This window comes from Cyclopterus lumpus, chromosome 15, assembly GCF_009769545.1.
Source record: "Cyclopterus lumpus isolate fCycLum1 chromosome 15, fCycLum1.pri, whole genome shotgun sequence".
Classification (NCBI taxonomy): domain Eukaryota; kingdom Metazoa; phylum Chordata; class Actinopteri; order Perciformes; family Cyclopteridae; genus Cyclopterus; species Cyclopterus lumpus.
In genome coordinates, this window is record NC_046980.1 from 19,981,125 (window position 1) to 20,002,701 (window position 21,577).

Below are 21,577 nucleotides of genomic sequence, written 5' to 3' on the forward strand. Positions count from 1 at the left end.
GAATTAAAGAAGAACCATCCATTACTTCACTTTTTAAGTATAGCAACATGCGAGTACAATCAAGCCTTTACATTACATTCTTTGAACAAAAAAACATGAGCAAAACATAAACGTGTAACAATAACACGAAGGACATGCATAACATAAAGAATACAGAATATAACAAAGTCAAAGTTAAATAAATTAAATGACGACAATTTTAACATAAAAATATGTCAAGTAGTGTTTTCTAGTGGTGTAATTGGCAGAGGTTTGCGGATGTTACAGTCTCTTTGAAGATTTCAAGTGACTATACATCACAACAAAGAGAGGCGATGAATTATGTGCAATATTTGAATCTATTTATATCAGAATGTTCCATTAGTTGTGTTAATTCTCAATGCCTTACAGCTACAGTTGAATGCGTAGGACCGGGCTCCTGAACCGATATGATACGCTGAACAAAAATCCCCACGCAGGGCTCCAAATCGATCTCCGAATCAATGACACAACATTATTTCAGAAATAAGCTAACTATTTTGCCGCATGCCAGTCATTTCAACTTTGACTGTCAAATAGCTATTGTCGCTATAACATGGATCAGTTGCTGATATCATCAAAGAATCGATAGCATTCCATCTTGAATTACACTCGTTTATGTGTTCGACTGCTTTTGTCTATTCAAATATGGCGCTGTAAAAGCCAAGGTTTGTTTTTTATGGGTGCAAAGTATGTTTAAGTGCATTAACCGAACGGCCCAGTTTACGAGAGCTCTCCAGTCAGCAGGCAACAGTTTCCGTATTAACCAAGATCTTAGGTAAGTGTTGTCAAGTCAAATGTCTTAACTTGTTGTTAAATAATAATGGAGTTATTTTCACACTAAATAGAGGCTAGCTAGCTGCCGAACTAAAGCCGGTTTGAGGACCTATTTAAGTTAAGAGCCCAAGCTAACGGTAGACCGAAGCCGTTAGCTATGTTGCTACTTAGGGTGGCCCTGTTGGCTAGCTAAACACGGATTTGTGTACGGAGCTCCAGTATAATGTACACTTATAATACATTTTATAGCAGCGGGGAATGAACAATAACCTCAGAATTAGACAAACGAACACGACTGCCGCTTGTATCCGTGCTCATATTCCTGGTGCTAATCTAGCAAGCTAACGTTAAAGCTAGTTTGCCTTCTGTTAAAGGGGATTATTTTATGCCCTCTAGCGAGTAATGCTAGCTAACTAAGCTTGCCAGCGAGCATTTTTTCTGTTAAGGCGTTCAAAAGTGAACGTTATTTGAAGACGTTTATTGAACGTTTAGACTATATTTCAATATAATTTGTAATACAGTCATTTTGTCATGCTCTACATTGTGAAAACAATAGTATATCGACATTTTAGAGGCTTACTAAGAAACCACATCCACGTTTCTCTGCTGAAAGCCAATATTGAAAATCCCGGTGAAATCTGGCGTGAACGTTTAGCATTAATCAGCGTATGTTGTCTTTCCGACAGTTGTTTTAATAGAACGAGCACACGTAACGCTCACTGTCCTCGTCCATGCCACATTGTTGATGTTTTCAATACAGTGTCAAACAATTCTCATATACAGTCTCTCTGGTCAAAACATTCCGGATTCTACGTTGTATAGTCTTTTGAGGAAAAGAGTCAAACTCTAATATGAAAAGTTGCTTGTGGTTTGGGTTGAATCAAAGGGAGCAACTTGCTCTTCCTTTTTGAAATAAAGTTGGTCAAAATACAAAACTCAAGAATTTAACCAGACAAGAACACAGATGTCCCAACAGTTGAGTTAATTTGAGTTTAATTAGGGAAAGACTTCATCAAATTCAATTTGTCTCGCATAGCATCACAATATGTCATACATGGTGGGCCCACTCAAATGGAATGATTATCATTTGATAGAAAGAGTTCAGCAAAGTTTAACATGGATTAGTTTTGTAGATGCATGTTCCATTGATTTTATCATTATTTGATATAATATTGATCAGGCTTGTCATACACAGAATTACAAGTATGATGTTTGTCCCCAAAACCCTCTGTGCCTAACCAAAAAAGAGATATTGGAATAATGGCGTCACCCTTGATAGAAGGAGAATCTCCCAAGGACATCATGTTGGTTTCTATCAGAATATGAAAGTAAGACAGAGTCCTTGGCTAACCGCACAAAAATGTGATTCCCTCCACTTCAGGCTTGTGTCATCCTTGCCACTCAGAATGAACGACCCGGCTCTGAATAGGGTGGTTGGTGACATCATTCGCTCTCCTGAGGACAAACGGGTTTACAGGGGTTTGGAATTCACCAACGGCCTGAAGGCAATGCTCATCTGTGACCCAACAACAGACAAATCCTCAGCTGCTTTGGATGTCCAAATAGGTAAAGGTCTTTCATCACTATTGTCTAGCCAGGAAGTCATATTTGCCTGTGGCATTAAACCTTAAAGGGACCCTTTTGAAAGCAGGAGGGCAAATATATGCACACTGTCTAACAATTATTTTACCCTGTCAGGCTATGAAAATAGTCCACATTTTAGTAAATGGGGGGGAAAAAAAAAAAAAAAAAAAAAATATATATATATATATATATATATATATATATATATATATTTTTTTTTTTTTTTTTTTTTTTTTCAGATGACCATAATTGCATCCAAAGAGTAGCCTCCATACTGGCCATATACTTAACGTTTTGCATTGTTGCGGCCTGGCCAGCAGCCACTGGGTTATAGAGATTTATTTATTTTTGCCAGAAGTGCATCACAAATGTTCACTTTTACTGTAAACGGCTACTGCTAATTCTTGTGTAATAAATCCATCCATTGTCTTCTGCTTTACCCGGGGTTGGTTCGCGGGTCTGACCCAGACTTCCCGCAATCCTGTTCATTCATCCTGATTTGATGTCTGAACTACCTCAGCTGACTCCTTTCAACTCGAAGGACTAGCGCCTCAACTCCAAGTTTCGTCCTGATGCCTGAGCTCCTTACCCTATCTCTAAGACTGAGCCTGGCCACCCTACGGAGGAAACTCATTTTGTAGCCGCAACCTCGTTCTTTCGGTCACGACCCAGAGTTCGTGACTATAGGTGAGGGTTGGAAAATAGACCGCCTGGTAAATTCAGAGTTTTTCCTTCCGGCTCAGTCCCTGTTTCACTGCTGCAGCCGCACCGATCCGCCTGTCAAATTCCCGCTCCATTTTACGCTCACTTGTGTACAAGACCCCAAGATACTTTAACTTCTTCGCTTGAGGTAGGCCCTCCGTCCCCACCTGGGGTGAGCAATCCACTAGTTTCCTCTAGAGCACCATGACCTCAGATTTTGGACGCACTAACTCTCACTCCCGCTGCTTCACACTTTGCTGCTGGATGTTGGAGGTCCCGGCCCGTGGAGGTCAACAGGACCAAATCATCTGCGAATAGCAGAGGCAATCCCAAAACCCAACATTCTCCACCCCCTGGCTTCCCTTAGATATCCTGTCTGTGAAAGTCACAAACTGGACCGGTGACAAAGGGCAGCCTTGGCAGAGGCCAACACCCACCAGGAGCGTCTCCGACTTATTGCAGAGAATCCGAACACATAGTGCAGTCGTACAGAGACCGGATGGCCCGTTGCCACGGGTCCGCCACCCCATACTCCTACAGCACTCTATGCGTTTTCATAAAAATAATTTATTAAATAATAAGTTAACAATGTAATTTATCAGGGGGTTGGCGGTTCAATCCCTGCCCTAGTCGATGTGTCCTTGAGCAAGACACTTAACCCTGAATTGCTCCCTGTAGCTGTGTCTACAGTGTATGAATGTAACATGATTGTAAGTCGCTTTGGATAAAAGCGTCAGCTATATGACATGTAATGTACACACATCTGGGGTTATTTCCACTCTCCTCTCCCACCTGGCCGACCAATCTGGCAGACAATGAAAAGTGAAGATGTTGTATCTGTAAACTCTAATGAACTGAGAACTACAGCTCGGTCCACTGATTTTCTGCGGTGGTTCTTCTTAAATTCCCAGGTTCATTATCAGACCCAGCGAACATCTCGGGCCTGGCGCACTTCTGTGAGCACATGCTGTTCCTGGGGACAAAAAAGTACCCCAAGGAGAACGAATACAGCCAGTTCCTCAGTGAGCATGCTGGCAGCTCCAATGCCTTTACCAGTGGGGAGCACACCAACTATTACTTCGACGTGTCCCATGAGCACCTGGAAGGAGCTCTAGACAGGTACGTGCCCGTTCATTTGTTGAGATTCTTTTTGCCATGTCCAAAAAGTAATTTGTCTTGTTTATTTTGATTTGTTCATCTTTTGTGTTGACTTTGACACCCTAGTATGACTTTGGTTTCTGCAAATGTCTTGATCGGGTAACCTAACATGAACTACTTTTATAGCCAGTCCCAAATTCCAGTAAAACATTTTTTTAATAAAAATTTTAATACGTGAGTTAAAATCTTGTCTTTTAAGGCTGCATATACCCAATTAAGACATATCTGCCTAAGTGCATGTATATTTATCACTGTAGAGCGCTTTCCTTGGGAGTCCAGGTGTTAACCCAATTGAGCTGCCAGGTCTGTTCGTCTCTGGTTACCAGACCCGTCTTCGTTGTGCTCTCTTTTGTAACCATCCGCATAGTTCCTACCCCCTACTCAGGCTAGAAAACCTTGGGTACAGGGGGGAAACTGATGTCCGCAGCCTTGCAGGGGTCTCTGCTCACGTGTCTGCAGAGGGCAATCAGGTGGTGTCAGAATTTAACCTATTGGGATAAGCTTACCTACTTATAAATGAATGATGGTTTCGCAGGATTCTGGGTATGTGTGCTCGGCTAATTGTTCCCCTGTGCCAGTGAAAGCCATCTGGACTGTATTGGTAGGAAAGGACAATGCAGAGTATATTGAAATATTAATGATGTGGCCTCTTTGAAAATAGAAGAGCAGTGTCTGAAATCCATCATTAACATTATTTTAACAATACCCTTGTATTTATATACTTTCTGGACACAAATTTATTTAATTTTTCTAAGCCCACCATTTTTTGGTGGATTGAAGACCTACTATAAACATGTCAGTACTAAGGGTTATGGTGTGAATTTTATATGAATGTTTGTCAGATGACATAACTTTGTACAATATTCCATTTGTTGTATACATCTTTAAATATTTAGCAAAATCTCACCATTCAAATGTTATGTGTGCGTGTGCGCTTATCTTTACTAATTTGCTTGGCAGTTGCCCTCACTTTGCACTCATGCAAATGTTTTTTTGTCACGTTCTTTCAAATCTTTTCATGTTGAAATGTTTTGGAGCCCTAAGAAATGTCATTATGCATCTTAAAGTGAATTACTACAATACTAACATTAGTTTTGAACCATGTCGTTTAATGTTCCCTTTACTGTCATTTTGCAACCCTTGTAGGTTTGCCCAGTTCTTCCTTTGCCCTCTGTTTGATGAGAGTTGTAAGGACCGGGAGGTAAATGCTGTGGACTCGGAGCACGAGAAGAACCTGATGAATGATGCCTGGAGGCTGTTCCAGTTAGAGAAGGCCACTGGCAACCCTGACCACCCCTTCAGTAAATTTGGAACAGGTAGATGCATAATCAGAGTTATCATTATTTTACACGCATGCTCCAGCTTTGAGCTGTGACATTAATAACCCTTTTTATGAAGGGTTTTACTCTCTGGGCCAGGGATATATGAGTGATGTGAACTTTGGAGCAGCTCTAAATTCATTGCTCATATTTGTAAAATGTGTCTATTCAAACTAAATTGATAGGTGCAGTATCAAAGTGAAAATGAATTAATTTTAACTAGTAAATATTTAGTATCCCAATTGTACTCATTGTCATTGAGAAGCTGTGACATGATTTTGACAAAACAAATATTCAGTCTTCGTGTTTTATTTCTCTCTTTTAGGTAACAAATTGACCCTTGAGACTCGGCCATGTAAAGATGGGATTGACATTCGTCAGGAGCTCCTGAAGTTTCATTCCACATATTACTCCTCCAACCTCATGGGACTGTGTGTGTTGGGAAGAGGTAAGAGTCAACCTCTCACAACGAATTGGTTGAATGTTCAAAAAACTAAATCGGCCTTATGTGAATTGTCAACCCATTCTGCTGTCGGTCTTGACAACAGAGAGGAACAAACAATGCAAATCATGCATTACTTGGCGTAAAACCAGAATATTTTCAGATTCATTCGTATTAGTTAAAGGTTAGTCCGTACACCATCTACCCTACATCTCCTCTTTTTTAGTTTGTTTGTATTCTCTTAAGATGTGCAAACATGACATTAGTGATTTATTTGTTTTCTAAAAAAAATAGCTGTTACTAGTGTCAGCCTTTGTGATCCTCTGTAATTGTGAGAAACTTTGAAAACCTCTGCTTCCTCTGTGGTAACCAAATTCCTGTTTAGACTTCTTTACATTTTCTAGTAAACTAAAGCTGATATTGCAGTAAAGAAATGCGTATTCAAAAATAAAAGCAACAAGGGTTTCTCACAGATTAGCTTAAGTTTTGTATTAAATTCTCTTGTATACAGTGTTCATTTTAAAAAGAGCCAGCTCTGATCTTGAAGGCAGAAACTGTATCACCAGTATGTTTCTCACCAGATGACATTTTGCAAAGTGTTCTCATCTGAATTAAGCCTATCCCAGCTGACATAGGGCGAAGGCAGGGGACACCCTGGACAGGCCGCCAGTCCATCGAGGGCACATGTAGGGACATACAACCATTCACTCTCACATTCACACCTATGGGCAATTTTAGAGATCAATTAACCTGCAGCATGTCTTTGGACTGTGGGAGGAAGCCGGAGAGCCCGGAGAGAACCCACGCTGCCACGGGGAGAACATGCAAACTCCACACAGAAGGACCGCTCCGACCGGGAATCGAACCCGCGGCCCTCTTACTGTGAGGCGACAGTACTAGCCACTACACCACCGTGCAGCCCGATTTTTAAACATGCAATCGTACAACCTCTTTTAAAGAAACCTAAGCTTGATCCTTCAGTTTCCAATTTTAGGCCAATTTCAAAACTTCAATTTTTATCAAAAGTTTTAGAAAAAGTGGTTTCAACACAACTCCTAGCTTTTATGAATCATAATAATATATTTGAGAAATTTCAGTCAGGTTTTAGAGCACTTCATAGCACAGAAACTGCCCTCAAGGTAACTAATGACCTCCTTTTAGCAGCAGACAGGGGGGAAGAGCGCCATTTTAATTCTTTTAGACCTTAGTGCAGCTTTTGATACTGTAGATCACGCCATTTTAATCGATCGTCTCAACCTGGGTTAGCATCAAGGACACTGCACTTTATTCTTACCTTTTTTAGAAAGATCGTACTCGGTCACCATAGGTAATCACTCGTCTTCCACGACTCACATTACCTGTGGTGTACCACAAGGTTCAATTTTAGGTCCACTTTTATTTTCTATCTACATGCTTTCACTCGGCCAAATCCTCCAGCGACACAACATATCTTTTCATTGCCATGCAGACGACACACAGATATACCTTCCGCTGAGACCTGGTGACTCAGAGAGCCTGGCTGCTGTCTTAGATTGTCTCTCTGACGTTAACTGCTGGATGGCTCAACATTTTCTTCAGCTCAATAACTCCAAATCAGAAGTCATATTATTCAGTTCCCCAAACAATAACACCAGTCTCAAGAGTCAACTTGGTCCCCTGGCTGATTTATTTAAAACCTGTTGCCAGAAACTCTCAATTAAATTTTGAATCACAGATCAAAACAATTGTCCAGTCCTGCTTCTTTCAATTAAGAATAATCTCAAAAATCTAACCCATGTTGTCACGGTCAGATCTGGAAAAAGTCATTCATGCACTCATCTTCTCCCGACTCGACTACAGCAACTCCCTCCTTTCCGGCATAAATCAAAAATCCATTTCCCGCCTCCAACTAATCCAGAATGCAGCAGCTCGGCTTCTGACTGGTTCTAACAGACGGCATCACATTACTCCAGTCCTGGCCTCTCTCCACTGGCTCCCTGTTAGTTTTAGAATTGATTTTAAGATTTTGCTGATCACTTTTAAAGCGCACCTGGGTCTGGCCCCAACCTACATCATTGAAATGTTAGCCCCATATGAGCCAGCTCGAAGCCTTAGATCCTCCGGTGGGGCCCTTCTGGCCGTTCCAAAGTCGAGGCTTAAATCAAAGGGTGACCGTGCTTTTGCCATCAGAGACCCTCGACTTTGGAACGACATACCTGAGGGGATAAGGCTTGCAGAATCAGTAGCTTCTTTTAAATCACTTCTTAAAACCCATTTTTATAGAAGTGATGTCGTCCTTTTATGCAGTTTCCCCTTTGTTTCCCCTATTTTAATTATTTTGTATTCTTTATTTTGTAATGTTCTATTCCTCTATTGTGTCCATTGCCTATATGGCATTGTCTCCTTTGCCTCATGTATTTTCTGAAATGTTTACTTGTATTGATATGTTTTTACCTTGCTTCTATGTAGAGCACTTTGTAAACTCTGTTTTTAAAGGTGCTATATAAATATTATTATTATTATTATTATTATTATTATTATTATGCATCTCATATCGGATCAGGAAAAACTCCCCAAAAATAACCTTGCACATGGAAAAAAGGGAAGAAACCTTCAGGGAGGATCCCTCTCCCAGGATGGACAGAAGCAATAGATGTCATGTATACAGAATGAACAGCATTACAGAGTTGCATAAATACATTACATGAATATGACAATGTATGAATGGACCTCCACAATCCATGAAACAGAAGGAGGTAGAGAGGTGCAGTTTGACAGAAGTGCTGACAAGAACGTTTCTCCACTGCTGTAGGTCTCATGCTCTTCCTTGTGTGGTTGTTGGTCAATAATATCATTGGCGTTGAACCGTTTTATGCATTCTGGAAATACTTTTTTCATGGTCAAAGTCCAATAGTTGATTTATGTTTTACTGGAAGAGTGCGGTCAAAAATCCATCCTCCTATTATACATTAAACACCACGAATATGTTTCTCTGGGTATTATTTGCACTCATGAGCTACCTGTTGCCTATTGACTTTGAAATAATTTTAAGTGAAACTATAAATATTTTTTCTCTCTACCAACAGAATCATTAGATGACTTGACCGCCATGGTGGTCAAGCTCTTTGGAGAAGTGGAGAACAAGAACGTACCAATCCCAGAATTCCCTGAGCACCCCTTCCAGGAAGAACACCTCAAGGTGAGTTGGTTACTTATCTCACCAATGTTTCTCACACTTTACTGTAATCTCTTTACACTTTTACTGGGTCATACCCAGTATTTAATGTGATATCATATAATTATTTGACCTACTACATTGTGATAACTGGCTCGTTTGCTATATGAAAATACATTGTCAATGTTTTGTGGGAAAAAATGTATTGAGGCACAGGATGACATTTTACAGTTAACATCAACATCAGTTTTCTAAAATATCATAAGTTTACAATGAGTAACAATGTGTGTTTTTTGTTTGTTCTTTGTCTAATCTTGCAGCAATTCTACAAAGTGGTGCCTATTAAAGACATCAGGAACCTGTATGTGACTTTCCCCATCCCGGACCTCCAGAAGTACTACAAATCTAACCCAGGACATTATCTGGGACATTTGATTGGTCACGAAGGACCCGGAAGTTTGTTATCCGAGCTAAAATCTAAAGGTAAGACATAATTTACAGCTCCAACAAGACTAGTCGAGCAGATGATATTGTATATGGAAGGTATTGTGTATTTTAGGGCAAGTTGATTTCAGACACACAGCAGAAGTTGTCAAAGTCGGCAAGCTATAGCTACTTTTACAGCTGGAAATAAAGTCTCATATTTGGGAGGGTCAGGAACTGGCCAATGTCAAATGCAATGCTGAAACAAAACTGTAGAGTATTAAATGATGAAAACGTCATGCTTCAGTCATAAAATGCACAATAGGTTTAACTATTTTCTCCACTGTCATGACAAATTTGTTTGGAGAATGTAGGGATTGTGACTGAAGGTGTTATACACATGTTGAAAACTAGCTCAAACTGTTGTGTATGGTTTGCATCCTCATTTCCCACCTCAAAGGGTGTTGAATTAAACAAGAAATATAACATTGTATGACCTATATAAATATACTAAAAAGTACAATAATCTGAATATGTATGTTTTTCTTATTTGACTATACAATCAGAGTACAGGTTTATAGTATTAAAGATGTACTATTAAACTTATTAAGAGGTTACATTCTAAATGTACTAACTTAAAATGTATTCATATTTTTAAGGCTGGGTGAACACACTTGTTGGAGGGCAAAAAGAAGGAGCCAGGGGATTCATGTTCTTTATCATCAATGTGGACTTGACTGAGGAGGGCCTCTGTAAGTAGCACAGTTGCTTGTACAGGCACCATAGTTCATTCATCGTTTGCTGATGTGCTTTGCATGTAGTTATAATTATTCCCTGTTGTGGTCTTATTTGCTTGTTAGTAAATCAAATGTAGATACTGTTTATTTAGGCATGTCCTCTACTGTGTGTGTGTGTATAACTACAGTATATATTATGTGTCACTGCAGTGCACGTTGAGGACATCATCTTCCACATGTTCCAGTACATCCAGAAACTGCGTACTGAGGGACCTCAGGAGTGGGTGTTTGAGGAGTGCAAGGTAATTAATGTTTATATATTCAGACAAAATTAGGACGAAAGTAGTCAGTCTGCCTATTTTAAAGGGTGAAAAGGTTTCACTGTGCTGTTTCGTATCATGGTGTGTACCACACTGAACATGGACCACACAAAACTAAGAGTTGTCTCAGGAGATTAGAAAGAACATTATAGACAAGCATGTTAAAGGTAAAGGCTATCATTGCCAAGCAGCTGATGTTCCTGTGACTACAGTTGCACATATTCAGAAGTTTAAGGTTCAAGGGACTGTAGCCAACCTCCTGGATGTGGCCACAAGAACATTTGTGACAAATTGAAGAGACGGATAATACGAATGGTAACTAAAGAGCCCAGAACAAGTTCCAAAGAGATTAGAGGTGAACGCCAAAGTCAAGGGACATCAGTGTCAGATCGCACCACCCATCACTGTTTTAGCCAACGTGGACTTCATGGAAGACCAAGGAGGACACCACTGTTGAAAGCGTGACTGGAGTTTGCCAAAATGCATATTGACAAGCCACAAAGCTTCTGGGAGAATGTCCTTTGGACAGATGAGACAAAGCTGTGAAACATGGAGGAGGCTGTTATATTCTCGGGCTCCTTTGCTGCATCTGGCTCAATGTGTACAATGAAATCTCAAGACTATCAAGGTATTCTTGAGCGAAATATGCTGCCATTTTCAGAAAGCTTGGTCTCAGTCGCAGGCATGGGTCCTCCAACAGGATAATGACTAAAAACACAACTTAAAACACCTGAAAACATGGGCCATTCTGAAATGGCCTTCTGATCTAAATCCTATTTAACATCTGTGGAATGACCTGAAGCATTCTGTCTGGAGAAGGCACTCTTCAAACCTGAGACAACTGGAGCAGTTTGCTCACGAGGAGTGGGCCAAAATACCTGTTGACGGGTGCAGAAGTCTCATTGAGAGTTACAGAAATCGCTTTATTGCAGTGATTGTCTCAAAAGGTTGTGCAACAAAATATTAAGTTACGGGTACCATCATTTTTGTCCATGCCACGGTCATTCGTTTTTTTAAATTTATGATTTATTTCGAACCACAATTCAAAAGCAATGTCTGATTTTCATTAGTTAATTTTTTTCAGTGACCATTGTGGGTTTTTCTTTTAATGGAAGGGTAACAACAATTCTGTCCACGTGTGTATTTCTGTTTAGTGGGGAAACTAATAGAGCAGCACAGACTTTTGACAGCAGAGACTGATGGTGGAAATAACTGGCAGGTTTGAATCAACTGAAGCTGGATAGTATTAATTTACTGTGTATACTGTTGTAATTATTGTGATTTCACTTGTTACATTCTCTCTTTGTCTCTCTGTGTAGGATTTAAACAAAGTGGCCTTCAGGTTCAAGGACAAGGAGCGACCCCGTGGCTACACTTCCAAAGTGTCTGGTCTAGTGCACGTAGGTCCCCTCTCCATCTGCAAAGGTTGTTTCCAGGGAGACACAATGCAGCTCATTGCGTCTCTTTAACTGCTGTCGTCATTGGGCAGCCTGGTGCTGCTGTTGAGATTTTGCAGAGTCAGTCAGTTAGGCTTGGCTTTCTTATCTACCACAATACCTGTATGACTGTCGCAGCGTGGCTCTTTGACTTAAGTACTTAATCGTCACTGCTGCACCAGTTACTGTGCGTCTTCGCGCCAGGTTTGGCAGTGCAATAAAACAATTCTCCTTGCAAGGTTTGATTTAGTCTAACGCGCCATCAAGGAAAGCTCTTTAACAACAGATCTTTTTTACTGTCATTCCACTCCGGTGGCAGTTGAAGACTTCTAATTATTTGGAATGAAAGAAAAAATGGAGCAAGAAATTGCATTTTAAGCCCTTTCCACATATGTTTTTTTACGGTTGAATCGCCCCATCTCAAGAGGTACAATGCCAACAGCTGTCTGCTGTCTCTGTGTTTCAGTACTACCCTCTTGAAGACATTCTAGCAGCAGAGTACCTTTTGGAGGAATTCAGGCCAGATCTGATTGAGATGGTGCTGGATAAGCTGAGACCAGAATATGTCAGGTTAGTGCGAGATTGTCTGGGGGTGTCCATGCACTCGCTGTTACAATCTCTTTGTTTATTTTTAAGTTTAACAGTTCTAATATGTGGGGGTGGATGTGGTTATTATCCCAGCAGACTCCCAACTACAGCATAAATGTCATTTTTCAGTTACCACAAAGCCAATCTTAGTAGTGGGGTCCATCAACAAAGTTGTTTCCCACAGTTACATTAGGATAACATCACTGTGGAGCTTCAGACTGCAACTGAAGCATTCAATAAGTGATCAGTGTGAATCAGAACCTTTTATTGCCAAGTATGTTTTCACATACAAGGAATTTGTCATGGCGGGTGGTGCAACATTGGACAATAACATTAAACAATCAACACAGTGCAAGAATTGAAACATATTAAATGTACAGAAGAATGTAAAATAAAGTGCACAGACAAACAGGTAACAGTACTTTAAACAGTGAAATGTAAGTTTAAATTGATGAATTAAGTGATGTGCAGGGGAGTGACCGGGTGGGAAATTGTCCTGGGAATGACAGACAAACAGTCAGTCAGTAGGGGACCCGGGCTCTGTTAATGAGCCGACTGCCGACGGGAAGAAACTGTTATATGAATAATGGTATATGTAGCCCAGACAATAACTGCTCCCTTATAGTAGAGTAGATGGACTGCATGCTTTATATACGTGTAATTAGGGTTGCAAAGGGGCGGAAAGTTTCCGGTTAATTTCCGGAAAGTTTGCTCGGGACCCTGAATGCAGCTGGTTGGGAACATTGTCTGCCAGAAACATAAACGTAAACATAAAACGTTCTGTTGTTTTTGAACGTCTTTGTCATCAGTGTTGCGTCTGAACGTTTCAGCCCTATGCCTGGCAAGTGTGAGAGCGCCGAGTGGCGTAGAGGCCAAGAGCGGTATTGCAGACAGATAGAGATTTCAACTAGAAAATCAGAGAGGAAAGACTGAGCCGAACGCGCAGATATATCGGATATCTCGGCGGAGTAAATATAACCGGAGTTACCGTGAACCTCATTCTCCACTGATCGCTGTATAAAAGAAGTTTGACACGCACGTGACGTTTGGCGCGCACGTGGCGTTTTAGTGAGGGGGGGGGGGGAGAGAGGGAGGGAGGGAGGGAGAGAGAGAGAGAGAGAGATCTACCAAACAATTTAAAACATTGTAAAGAAAAACACGATCAAATCACCAAAATAGTATTATCATTAGAGAGGAAAGACTGAGCCGAACGCGCCGATATATTGGATATCTCGGTGGAGTAAATATAACCGGAGTTTGTGTGTGTGTGTGTGTGTCGAGCATGAGACATGCCCACTATTCTCTCCCCCTCCCTGACTAAGCTGTGTATTTCCTTGAAAAAGAGCCTGTGGAATTGAAAAGAAAACTATAACTGTGAGCCCACAAATGTGGACATTGTGAGCGGCTCAAGGCTTTTGCGAACGTGTATATGCCCTTAGACGTGTTTTGGGGTTTAGATATGATGCCTTAATCACAGTTTACAAAATGCTCCCACTTGTCTGAAGAAAGAAAATCTGCCTCTGTTTTATAATGGGGGCGGATGGGCTTGCTCGCTCGTTGAGGGTTCTCCTGACAAATGTGGAAAACTTTGTGGATTCTATCGACACATGTGAGCACCGGCACAATATTCCCTACATTTTGATGCATAAATGGTGTAAATAGATTCCTGACTGAGACTTGTGGCAAATTACGTTTTATTTTTTCTGACTTTGGCTGGCTCCCCTCACCCTCTGATTCTGGGCTGCTCCACTCTGTAGCTCAGCATGCTACCCACATACACACCCATGGTAAAAGTCTGAAACAGCCCAGAAATCTTCGAAACTCAAACAAAGATTCCGTCTAAACTGTACTAGTTATGAAAAAATGTCCAATTAGGCAAATAAGCTCCATCCTTTTGTTAACATTTTAAAATTAAAATCATTTCTCTACCTTAATGTATGGCGACACAGTGTGGGCACAAAATTAATGTAGCTTAGCGGCTACCTTTCCCGTAGCCCCATTCAAGTGGATGGGACAATTCTCGCAGTTTTTTGGCGTTTTGGGGGCTAAGCGCCGGTTCGATCTCTTAGTCTTATAATAGCGCTCGATTCCCGATCAGGCCGCACGTTTTGATGTATTATTTATGCATCTGCGAGCTACGCTTTGGGAACCTTAGTGGTCCAATCTTTTTTTCCCATAGGGTTGGGTTTTTTTGGTTGTTTTTCACAGTTGTCCGAGAAACGGCCGGGTCGATCTTTCCGCCTCTTAAATCCACACGATACCCGATCAAGCCGCACGGTTTGATGTATTTTTTATGCAGATCCGTCCAACGGTTCGAGCTGTACGCTCGACCAAAGTTCTGGCGGAAGAGGGAGATTTGGAAGAATAATAATAATAATACGGAATAATAATAATAAGCCCGCCGAATAACATACGTTGTGGCTCTTGCTTCGCAAAGCCACACCGAATAATAAGCCTGCCGAATAACATACGTTGTGGCTCTTGCTTCGCAAAGCAACATATTGAAAAAAATAACTGAACTAGTTCATTTTTTGGAGCTGGGAACTTAGTTCAACATTTTGAATTATGAACTGAACTAGTTCATTTTAAAATTTGTGAACTATGAACTGAACTAGTTCATGTAGAAAATGAACTTTCCCAACACTGTTTGTCATTACCTAGCATATTGATTACTTGGTAAACTGAAGCCATGTTCATTTTAATACCAAGTTTATTTGTATACAGTAGACTAACTTTTTACAGCAGTGAGGAGGACGCATTTAGACCTGAAAGGATTAAGGGAAAAACACCCACAAAAAAATTTGGGTTGGGGGGTCGTGATCATAGGGAATACACCTTTTTTTATTCAACGTTCATGTTTTTGTTGTTCGATGAAAGAATAAAGTTCTACTCACAAAATGTCAACAATGTCATTTTTAAAAGTTGTATTATAAATGTCTGCTTATGACAAGGTAAATACAGTTAAATTGTTGTTAATTCCCGTGGAAAGTTTCCAACTTTATATATTCCTGGAATTTTGCAACCCTACGTGTAATACTATTGTGTGTATTTGTGCAGATGAAGATTAATGTTTGTGGCCTGCCAGCTGTGACAAGCTGTGTATGTTCAATTTACTGCCTTGAAAACCTCACAGGTTTGATTATCGCTGCATCCTCAAATGGTCAGTTTGATATATCACGTGGTGGGATATGTCTGCTCAGGAATACATTATCAAGTTTACGCTCTCTGAATCGGAAATGCTGGTATCTTCTTGGGATTTTACTTAAACAATTTGGCCAATATCAAATCTTTTCCAACTAACTGCCCCACCTTTTTACTTAAGGTTTTATTCTATCAAAAAGTATTTAGTTTTAAGGCAGAGCTCGCTCGCTTGATGCTGGTCGACTTGGTGGGAGCCAAGGTTAACTGTTTTGGACATTAACACAGATAATCCTAGTTTTTGTCAAACTGATGAAGAGGATATGTGAAGTGTACCTTTCTAACTTCTGTTTGACCGGAATATATTTGTTGTGTAGGCAGTATACATTATAACTCAAATCATACCCAATTCCTATGGTAGAAAAAACACAATCTATTCAATTTAAATTCAATTTATTTTGTATAGCCCAAAACCACTGTTTACAAATTTGCCTCAGAAGGTTTTTTACATTTTGATTCTGGATTTTACAGGGAGCTAGTCCAGAGAAGCTAATATAGGAGTAATGTGATCTAATTTCTTAGTTTTTGTAAGCACACAACCTCCAGAATAACCCTAACCCTAACGACAAGTCCTTTTATCTGATTCACATTCATTAGTATCAGTGCTGTCTCTGGTGATTTCCAAATCCTGACTGAAAATCCTTTAGACTTGTGTAGAATGTCGAACAACTGACTTGTGACTATTTTCTCAACAATCTTAGAGAGGAAGGGAAGGTTAGAGATCAGTCTATATTGTTGGCCAACATCTCTGGATCAAGAGTGGGCTTCTTGAGAAGAGGTTTAATTACAGCTACTTTGAAAGACTGTGGTACATGGCCTGTTAGTGAACACAGATTGATAATATCTATTGGTGAGGTACTAACTAAAGGTAATACTTTTTTAATCGGTCTCATTCTAGCAGCTGTGAGTAAAGTTATAGCAAATCAACTAGCATCATTACAGTACTAGAAATTATAATCCCACTTAGCTTCATTTGTGAATGACTCTCTACCACCCCAGCCATGATCCAAATACAATACTTTATAGAAAACCTCTCGCGTCTCATCCGCTGCTGTAGTTACAGATGGAGAGTATCCAATCAGCTCTGACAGAGAGGTTGTTGTGTTTGTGTAAAGTGGTTCTCTGCTTCTTTTTTTTTCTCACAGAGTTGCAGTGGTGTCAAAGTCGTTTGAAGGGCAAACAAACAAGACAGAAGAGTGGTATGGCACGCAGTACAAACAGGAGGCCATCTCTGAGGAGTCCCTTGAGGTGAATCTGCAGTGATAGTTAAAGTTGTTGGAATACCGATACTGGTATCGGAAATGCCTCCGATGCAGCCCAAGATGCAAGATCGGGTATCTCATTATATATCAGCTCATAACTCTGCTTGTTATACTCCTGTGTTTCAGAAATGGGCAAGTGCAGACCTCAACAACAAGTTCAAATTGCCCATGAAAAACGAGTTCATTCCAACCAACTTCGAGATCTACCCTCTTGAGAAAGACTCTCCACCCGTCCCCACTTTAATCAAGGCAAGTGTTTGGCTGCATAGCTCCATCACTCACTCAATGTGTTGTCGCTTTTAACTGCATATTGTTAAACACCTCGGTTATGCTTTCATATGCTAATAAGGTATTTTGATTGAGAACTAAAGCATTTAGTACTGTTGTTGCCGTCATGTTGAGATCAGAGGAGCTAAGATATTCACACCAGCGTACTTATTCCACTCTCTGAGGAAACTCACTAAGACCCTTTTTTCTTTTATTGCTCGACGACTCTTGTGTACCGTATTTTCCGCACTATAAGGCGCACTTAAAAGCCTTTAATTTTCTCAAAAAACGACAGTGCGCCTTATAATCCGGAGCACCTTTTTTATGAATTCATTCTGGTTGTGCTTACTGACCTCGAAGCGATTTTGTGTGGTACACGGCGCTCTGTCAAAATGTTTTAGTACGACTTTAGTAAACTACAAAGCCGCACCGCTTGCAGCATTATGGTGCGTTCACACCAAACGGCTTTATAACTCGCGTCAGTTTATTCGCCAGTCAAGTTGTGTTCATTTGTGTCTTTCGCAACCAGTCGCAACGTCCGGCGAATTTCAACGTTTGGTGTGAACGCCCCTTTACGGCTACCGTAGTCAGGAGCGTCGTGGAGTAATGCATACTGTGCTTCGCCATAATATTACAGTGTGTGTGTATAAGGACCCCAAAATGGCACCTGTCAAGAGACACACTTACGACGCGGACTTCAAACTCAAGGCTGTCAGTCACGCAGTAGAACATGGGAATAGAGCAGCTGCGAGAGAATTCAACATTAATGAATCAATGGTACGGAAGTGGAGGAAGCAAGAAGATGACCTGCGCCAAGTAAAGAAGACCACACAGAGTTACGCTAACGTTTGATTTAGCGGTATCAGACTGTTTTTTTTACGTGTTACAACTGAACAAGGTTGGGAGTTATTGTGAATACACTCATTAACATTTGAACAATGTTGAGAGTTATTGTGAACACGTTTAATAAAGTTTGACTGACTGTTTTGTTTTGCTTAATGCGCCTTATAGTCGGGTGCGCTTTATATATGAAAAAAGATCGAAAATAGACCATTCATTGACAGTGCGCCTTATAATCCAGTGCGCCCTATAGTGCGGAAAATACGGTAATCTGTTCATATCAAAGTAACTTTGTTGAATTTATGATTAAGCAACTGCTCCCATTCTACGTGTAGCTGACTTTTCATTTCCAGGGACCGCTAACAATTATCTTTCCACAGAATGGACTTGAATATGAAAATAAGAATTATCTGTGTGTGTGTGGTGTTGCTTTCTTCCAGGACACTGCAATGAGCAAGGTGTGGTTCAAGCAGGATGACAAGTTCTTCCTGCCCAAGGCTTGCCTGAACTTTGAGTTCTTCAGGTGCGTAACTAACGGAACATTTTTGTAGTTCAGCTGGAACTTAAGGGACAAGGTCCTCACCAGCATATCAACTTTTTACTTGGTAATACTAAAGGGTTTCCTCATAAGTTCTAGTCATTACAATAATAACAAAACAAATACTGTTACTAATGTTCTGCACATTAAACACGAGTAGTGACATTTTAAAACTACTCTGTCACAAATGAAACAAAAGTGCAGAAATGTGTCTAGAAAACATATATTTTTTTATCAATTGTTAGTGGTAGTGTCAAGCTGCATTACAATGAAAACACATTTGAATCTATTAAAGGAGCTAAAGGAAGTTACACTGACGCTATAAATCATGTTCTGTTTTAAAATGGTGATTTCTCAATAGTTTTTTATGACTTATGTTAACAGATCTCTGGTCAGTCACAGAGTGTCCCAAGCCACCTTGTTAAGAGGAACAGAAATGCAAATAAGGAAGCGCTACACAAATCTCAAATTGAATGCCATTTTACTGAACTGCTTTTATGTAGCTGCTCCTTAAGGCGGGTTTGGGGCCAATGTCGTTACAGAATCTTTGTATTTCTTTAGAGTAATATTTTTGCTGTGGAAAACGGATCAAGAGTAATTAAAAAAGGAAAACTTGCACCTTCCAGGTCCAGTGTTGCTATAATTAAGTCGGAGTCTACTTCCAAACACTCTCAGACTTTTTTCATTTCACACATAAGGTACCATAAAGTGTGATAGGCTCCTACTGTGATAAAATGTAGGACTTTGTTTGACTCCTCCTGTTTTGTCCACAGCCCTTTTGCGTATGTGGACCCATTGCATTGTAACATGGCATATTTATACCTTGAGCTCCTCAAGGACTCCCTCAACGAGTATGCATATGCAGCCGAGCTAGCCGGGTTGAACTATGACCTCCAAAATACCGTCTATGGGATGTATGTAAGTATTCAAAATCCCTCGGTTGACCTTGTGCTCTAACATCAGTCATTCTCAGACTGGGCTACTGGGGCTCAGCCAGGCTTGGTTTTGACAGGTAGCTTTAAGACGTCTGTACTGCCAGATTGAAAGATTTCAACACAGGATGATACAATGATGAGTTTAGACATTTCTGGTATGACCATTGTCAAACTACCTGAAAATGTGAGACAACTCGTGGTATACATCCATGCAGTTAAAAAGAAAATGATTTGCAAAACACCTTAAAACCCAGACCTGGCTGGTCTAGCTTCTGTTCTGTCTGCATCTTCCTCTTACTCAATCCCTTTCTTTTAATTTCTGTTCATCCACCTCTCGTGTAACCCTTCCGACTGCTTTTATTAATTATTTTCTCACGTTTTCAGGCATACAGAATTATTTTCATTTTTCTCCATAAGAAAGAAGAAGAAATTTACACTTTTAGTTATCCCCATGGGGAAATTCTTCTCCTTAGTTATTAAGGAGCAGTGGGCTGCAGTGAAGCGCCCGGGGAGCAACTGGGGGTTCAGTGTCTTACTCAAGGACACTTTGACATGCAACTATGGGGAGAGCGGGGAATCGAACCGGGTACCTTGTGGCTGGCCGGGCGTTTGGCAACGTCAATGATGTCAGGGGAGATTACTTTTAATAGTTGTCACTTTAGGGATCCCTGGGACATCAAGTGGGGAGGAATGGGATGCGACTGAGCATAGCCATGTAGCTGGAGGTTTTGCTGAATCATGAAGGGCCACGAGGCTCAGATGATATTTCAAAGTTGAGGCTTTAAAAAACTAACTTTGTATTTTTAAACCAGTGCAATGCCTGTTCGAAATGTGCCTTTATTTTTGGGATGTCTTTTGTAAATTGGGAGGTTTGGGCTTTTCATCTGGTCCGCCACTAATTCCACACCTAATAAATAACACCTTCAAGTCAACAAATGAAGATATAGTTTCAGGCTGACCTCATCTTTCTGTCTGGTGATAATGTAACATCCGTCCTCTCACTGTCGGCTGCAGCTGTCCGTTAAAGGTTACAGTGACAAGCAGCACATCCTGCTGAAGAAGATCGTGGAGAAGATGGCCAACTTTGAGATAGATGAGAAGCGCTTTGACATCATCAAAGAAGCGGTAAGCTCTGACTGCAACTCCATCTGTACAATGTTGTGATGAGTCGTGATCGATCAAACGGATGACTTGCAATATGGTGAACCTACACAAGATGCATATGTAGTAGTCATTTTGATTTTCTACGGTAGTTCTGATGTGCTTTTTTAATCTATGTTAAATCCCGTTTATAAAATGTCGATGTTGAACTGAACTTGCCTTCTCCATTTCCCCACAGTACATGAGGTCTTTGAATAACTTCAGAGCCGAGCAGCCTCACCAGCACGCCATGTACTATCTCCGTCTACTCATGACTGAGGTTGCTTGGACTAAAGATGAGCTCAGAGAGGCTCTGGATGGTGAGGTCTTTGTGTGTGTGTGTGTCTGTAATGTTTGACTGCTTTTTGTCTTGTTCGTGAGAGGAATGTTGTGCAATGAAACTTGACAGCAGTTTGTTAAATTGCTGTTTTCCCTTATTCCAGATGTGACTCTCCCACGCCTCAAGGCCTTCATACCGCAGCTATTGTCACGGTTACATATCGAAGCCCTTCTCCATGGCAACATCACCAAGGAGGTTTGTCACTGTATTTTACTTAGTTTTTGTAAAATATGCATATGCCTTTTTCTCAGACAAATATTGAATACTTTTTTATTCTCAAACATTTCACACATTGAGCCTTTCTTGCCTTCCTATGATATCAGAGGATTATAGTAAAAGAAAAACCTCATAAGATCCTGCGATCAAGTTTTACTTTTTATGAGGTCCCAGCTGTCATGG

General features: G+C 40.6%; 1 protein-coding gene across 1 annotated transcript in view; it reads left to right on the forward strand.

Annotated features, from left to right (window-relative positions):
• Nucleotides 1–563: 563 nt before the first annotated feature.
• The window catches only part of ide (insulin-degrading enzyme), a 28,188-nt gene continuing 7,174 nt past the window's right edge, over nucleotides 564–21,577 (forward strand). Inside the window, exons 1-18 of the mRNA XM_034551711.1 lie at nucleotides 564–796; nucleotides 2,177–2,361; nucleotides 3,993–4,200; nucleotides 5,386–5,555; nucleotides 5,884–6,006; nucleotides 9,066–9,178; nucleotides 9,475–9,637; nucleotides 10,237–10,329; nucleotides 10,525–10,616; nucleotides 11,954–12,034; nucleotides 12,537–12,640; nucleotides 17,002–17,104; nucleotides 17,245–17,367; nucleotides 18,666–18,748; nucleotides 19,537–19,681; nucleotides 20,713–20,823; nucleotides 21,038–21,158; nucleotides 21,282–21,373. Of these exons, the coding sequence (XP_034407602.1) occupies nucleotides 711–796; nucleotides 2,177–2,361; nucleotides 3,993–4,200; nucleotides 5,386–5,555; nucleotides 5,884–6,006; nucleotides 9,066–9,178; nucleotides 9,475–9,637; nucleotides 10,237–10,329; nucleotides 10,525–10,616; nucleotides 11,954–12,034; nucleotides 12,537–12,640; nucleotides 17,002–17,104; nucleotides 17,245–17,367; nucleotides 18,666–18,748; nucleotides 19,537–19,681; nucleotides 20,713–20,823; nucleotides 21,038–21,158; nucleotides 21,282–21,373 (2,196 nt within the window). The 5' untranslated portion in view covers nucleotides 564–710. The remainder of the gene's footprint in view (nucleotides 797–2,176; nucleotides 2,362–3,992; nucleotides 4,201–5,385; nucleotides 5,556–5,883; nucleotides 6,007–9,065; nucleotides 9,179–9,474; nucleotides 9,638–10,236; nucleotides 10,330–10,524; nucleotides 10,617–11,953; nucleotides 12,035–12,536; nucleotides 12,641–17,001; nucleotides 17,105–17,244; nucleotides 17,368–18,665; nucleotides 18,749–19,536; nucleotides 19,682–20,712; nucleotides 20,824–21,037; nucleotides 21,159–21,281; nucleotides 21,374–21,577) is intronic.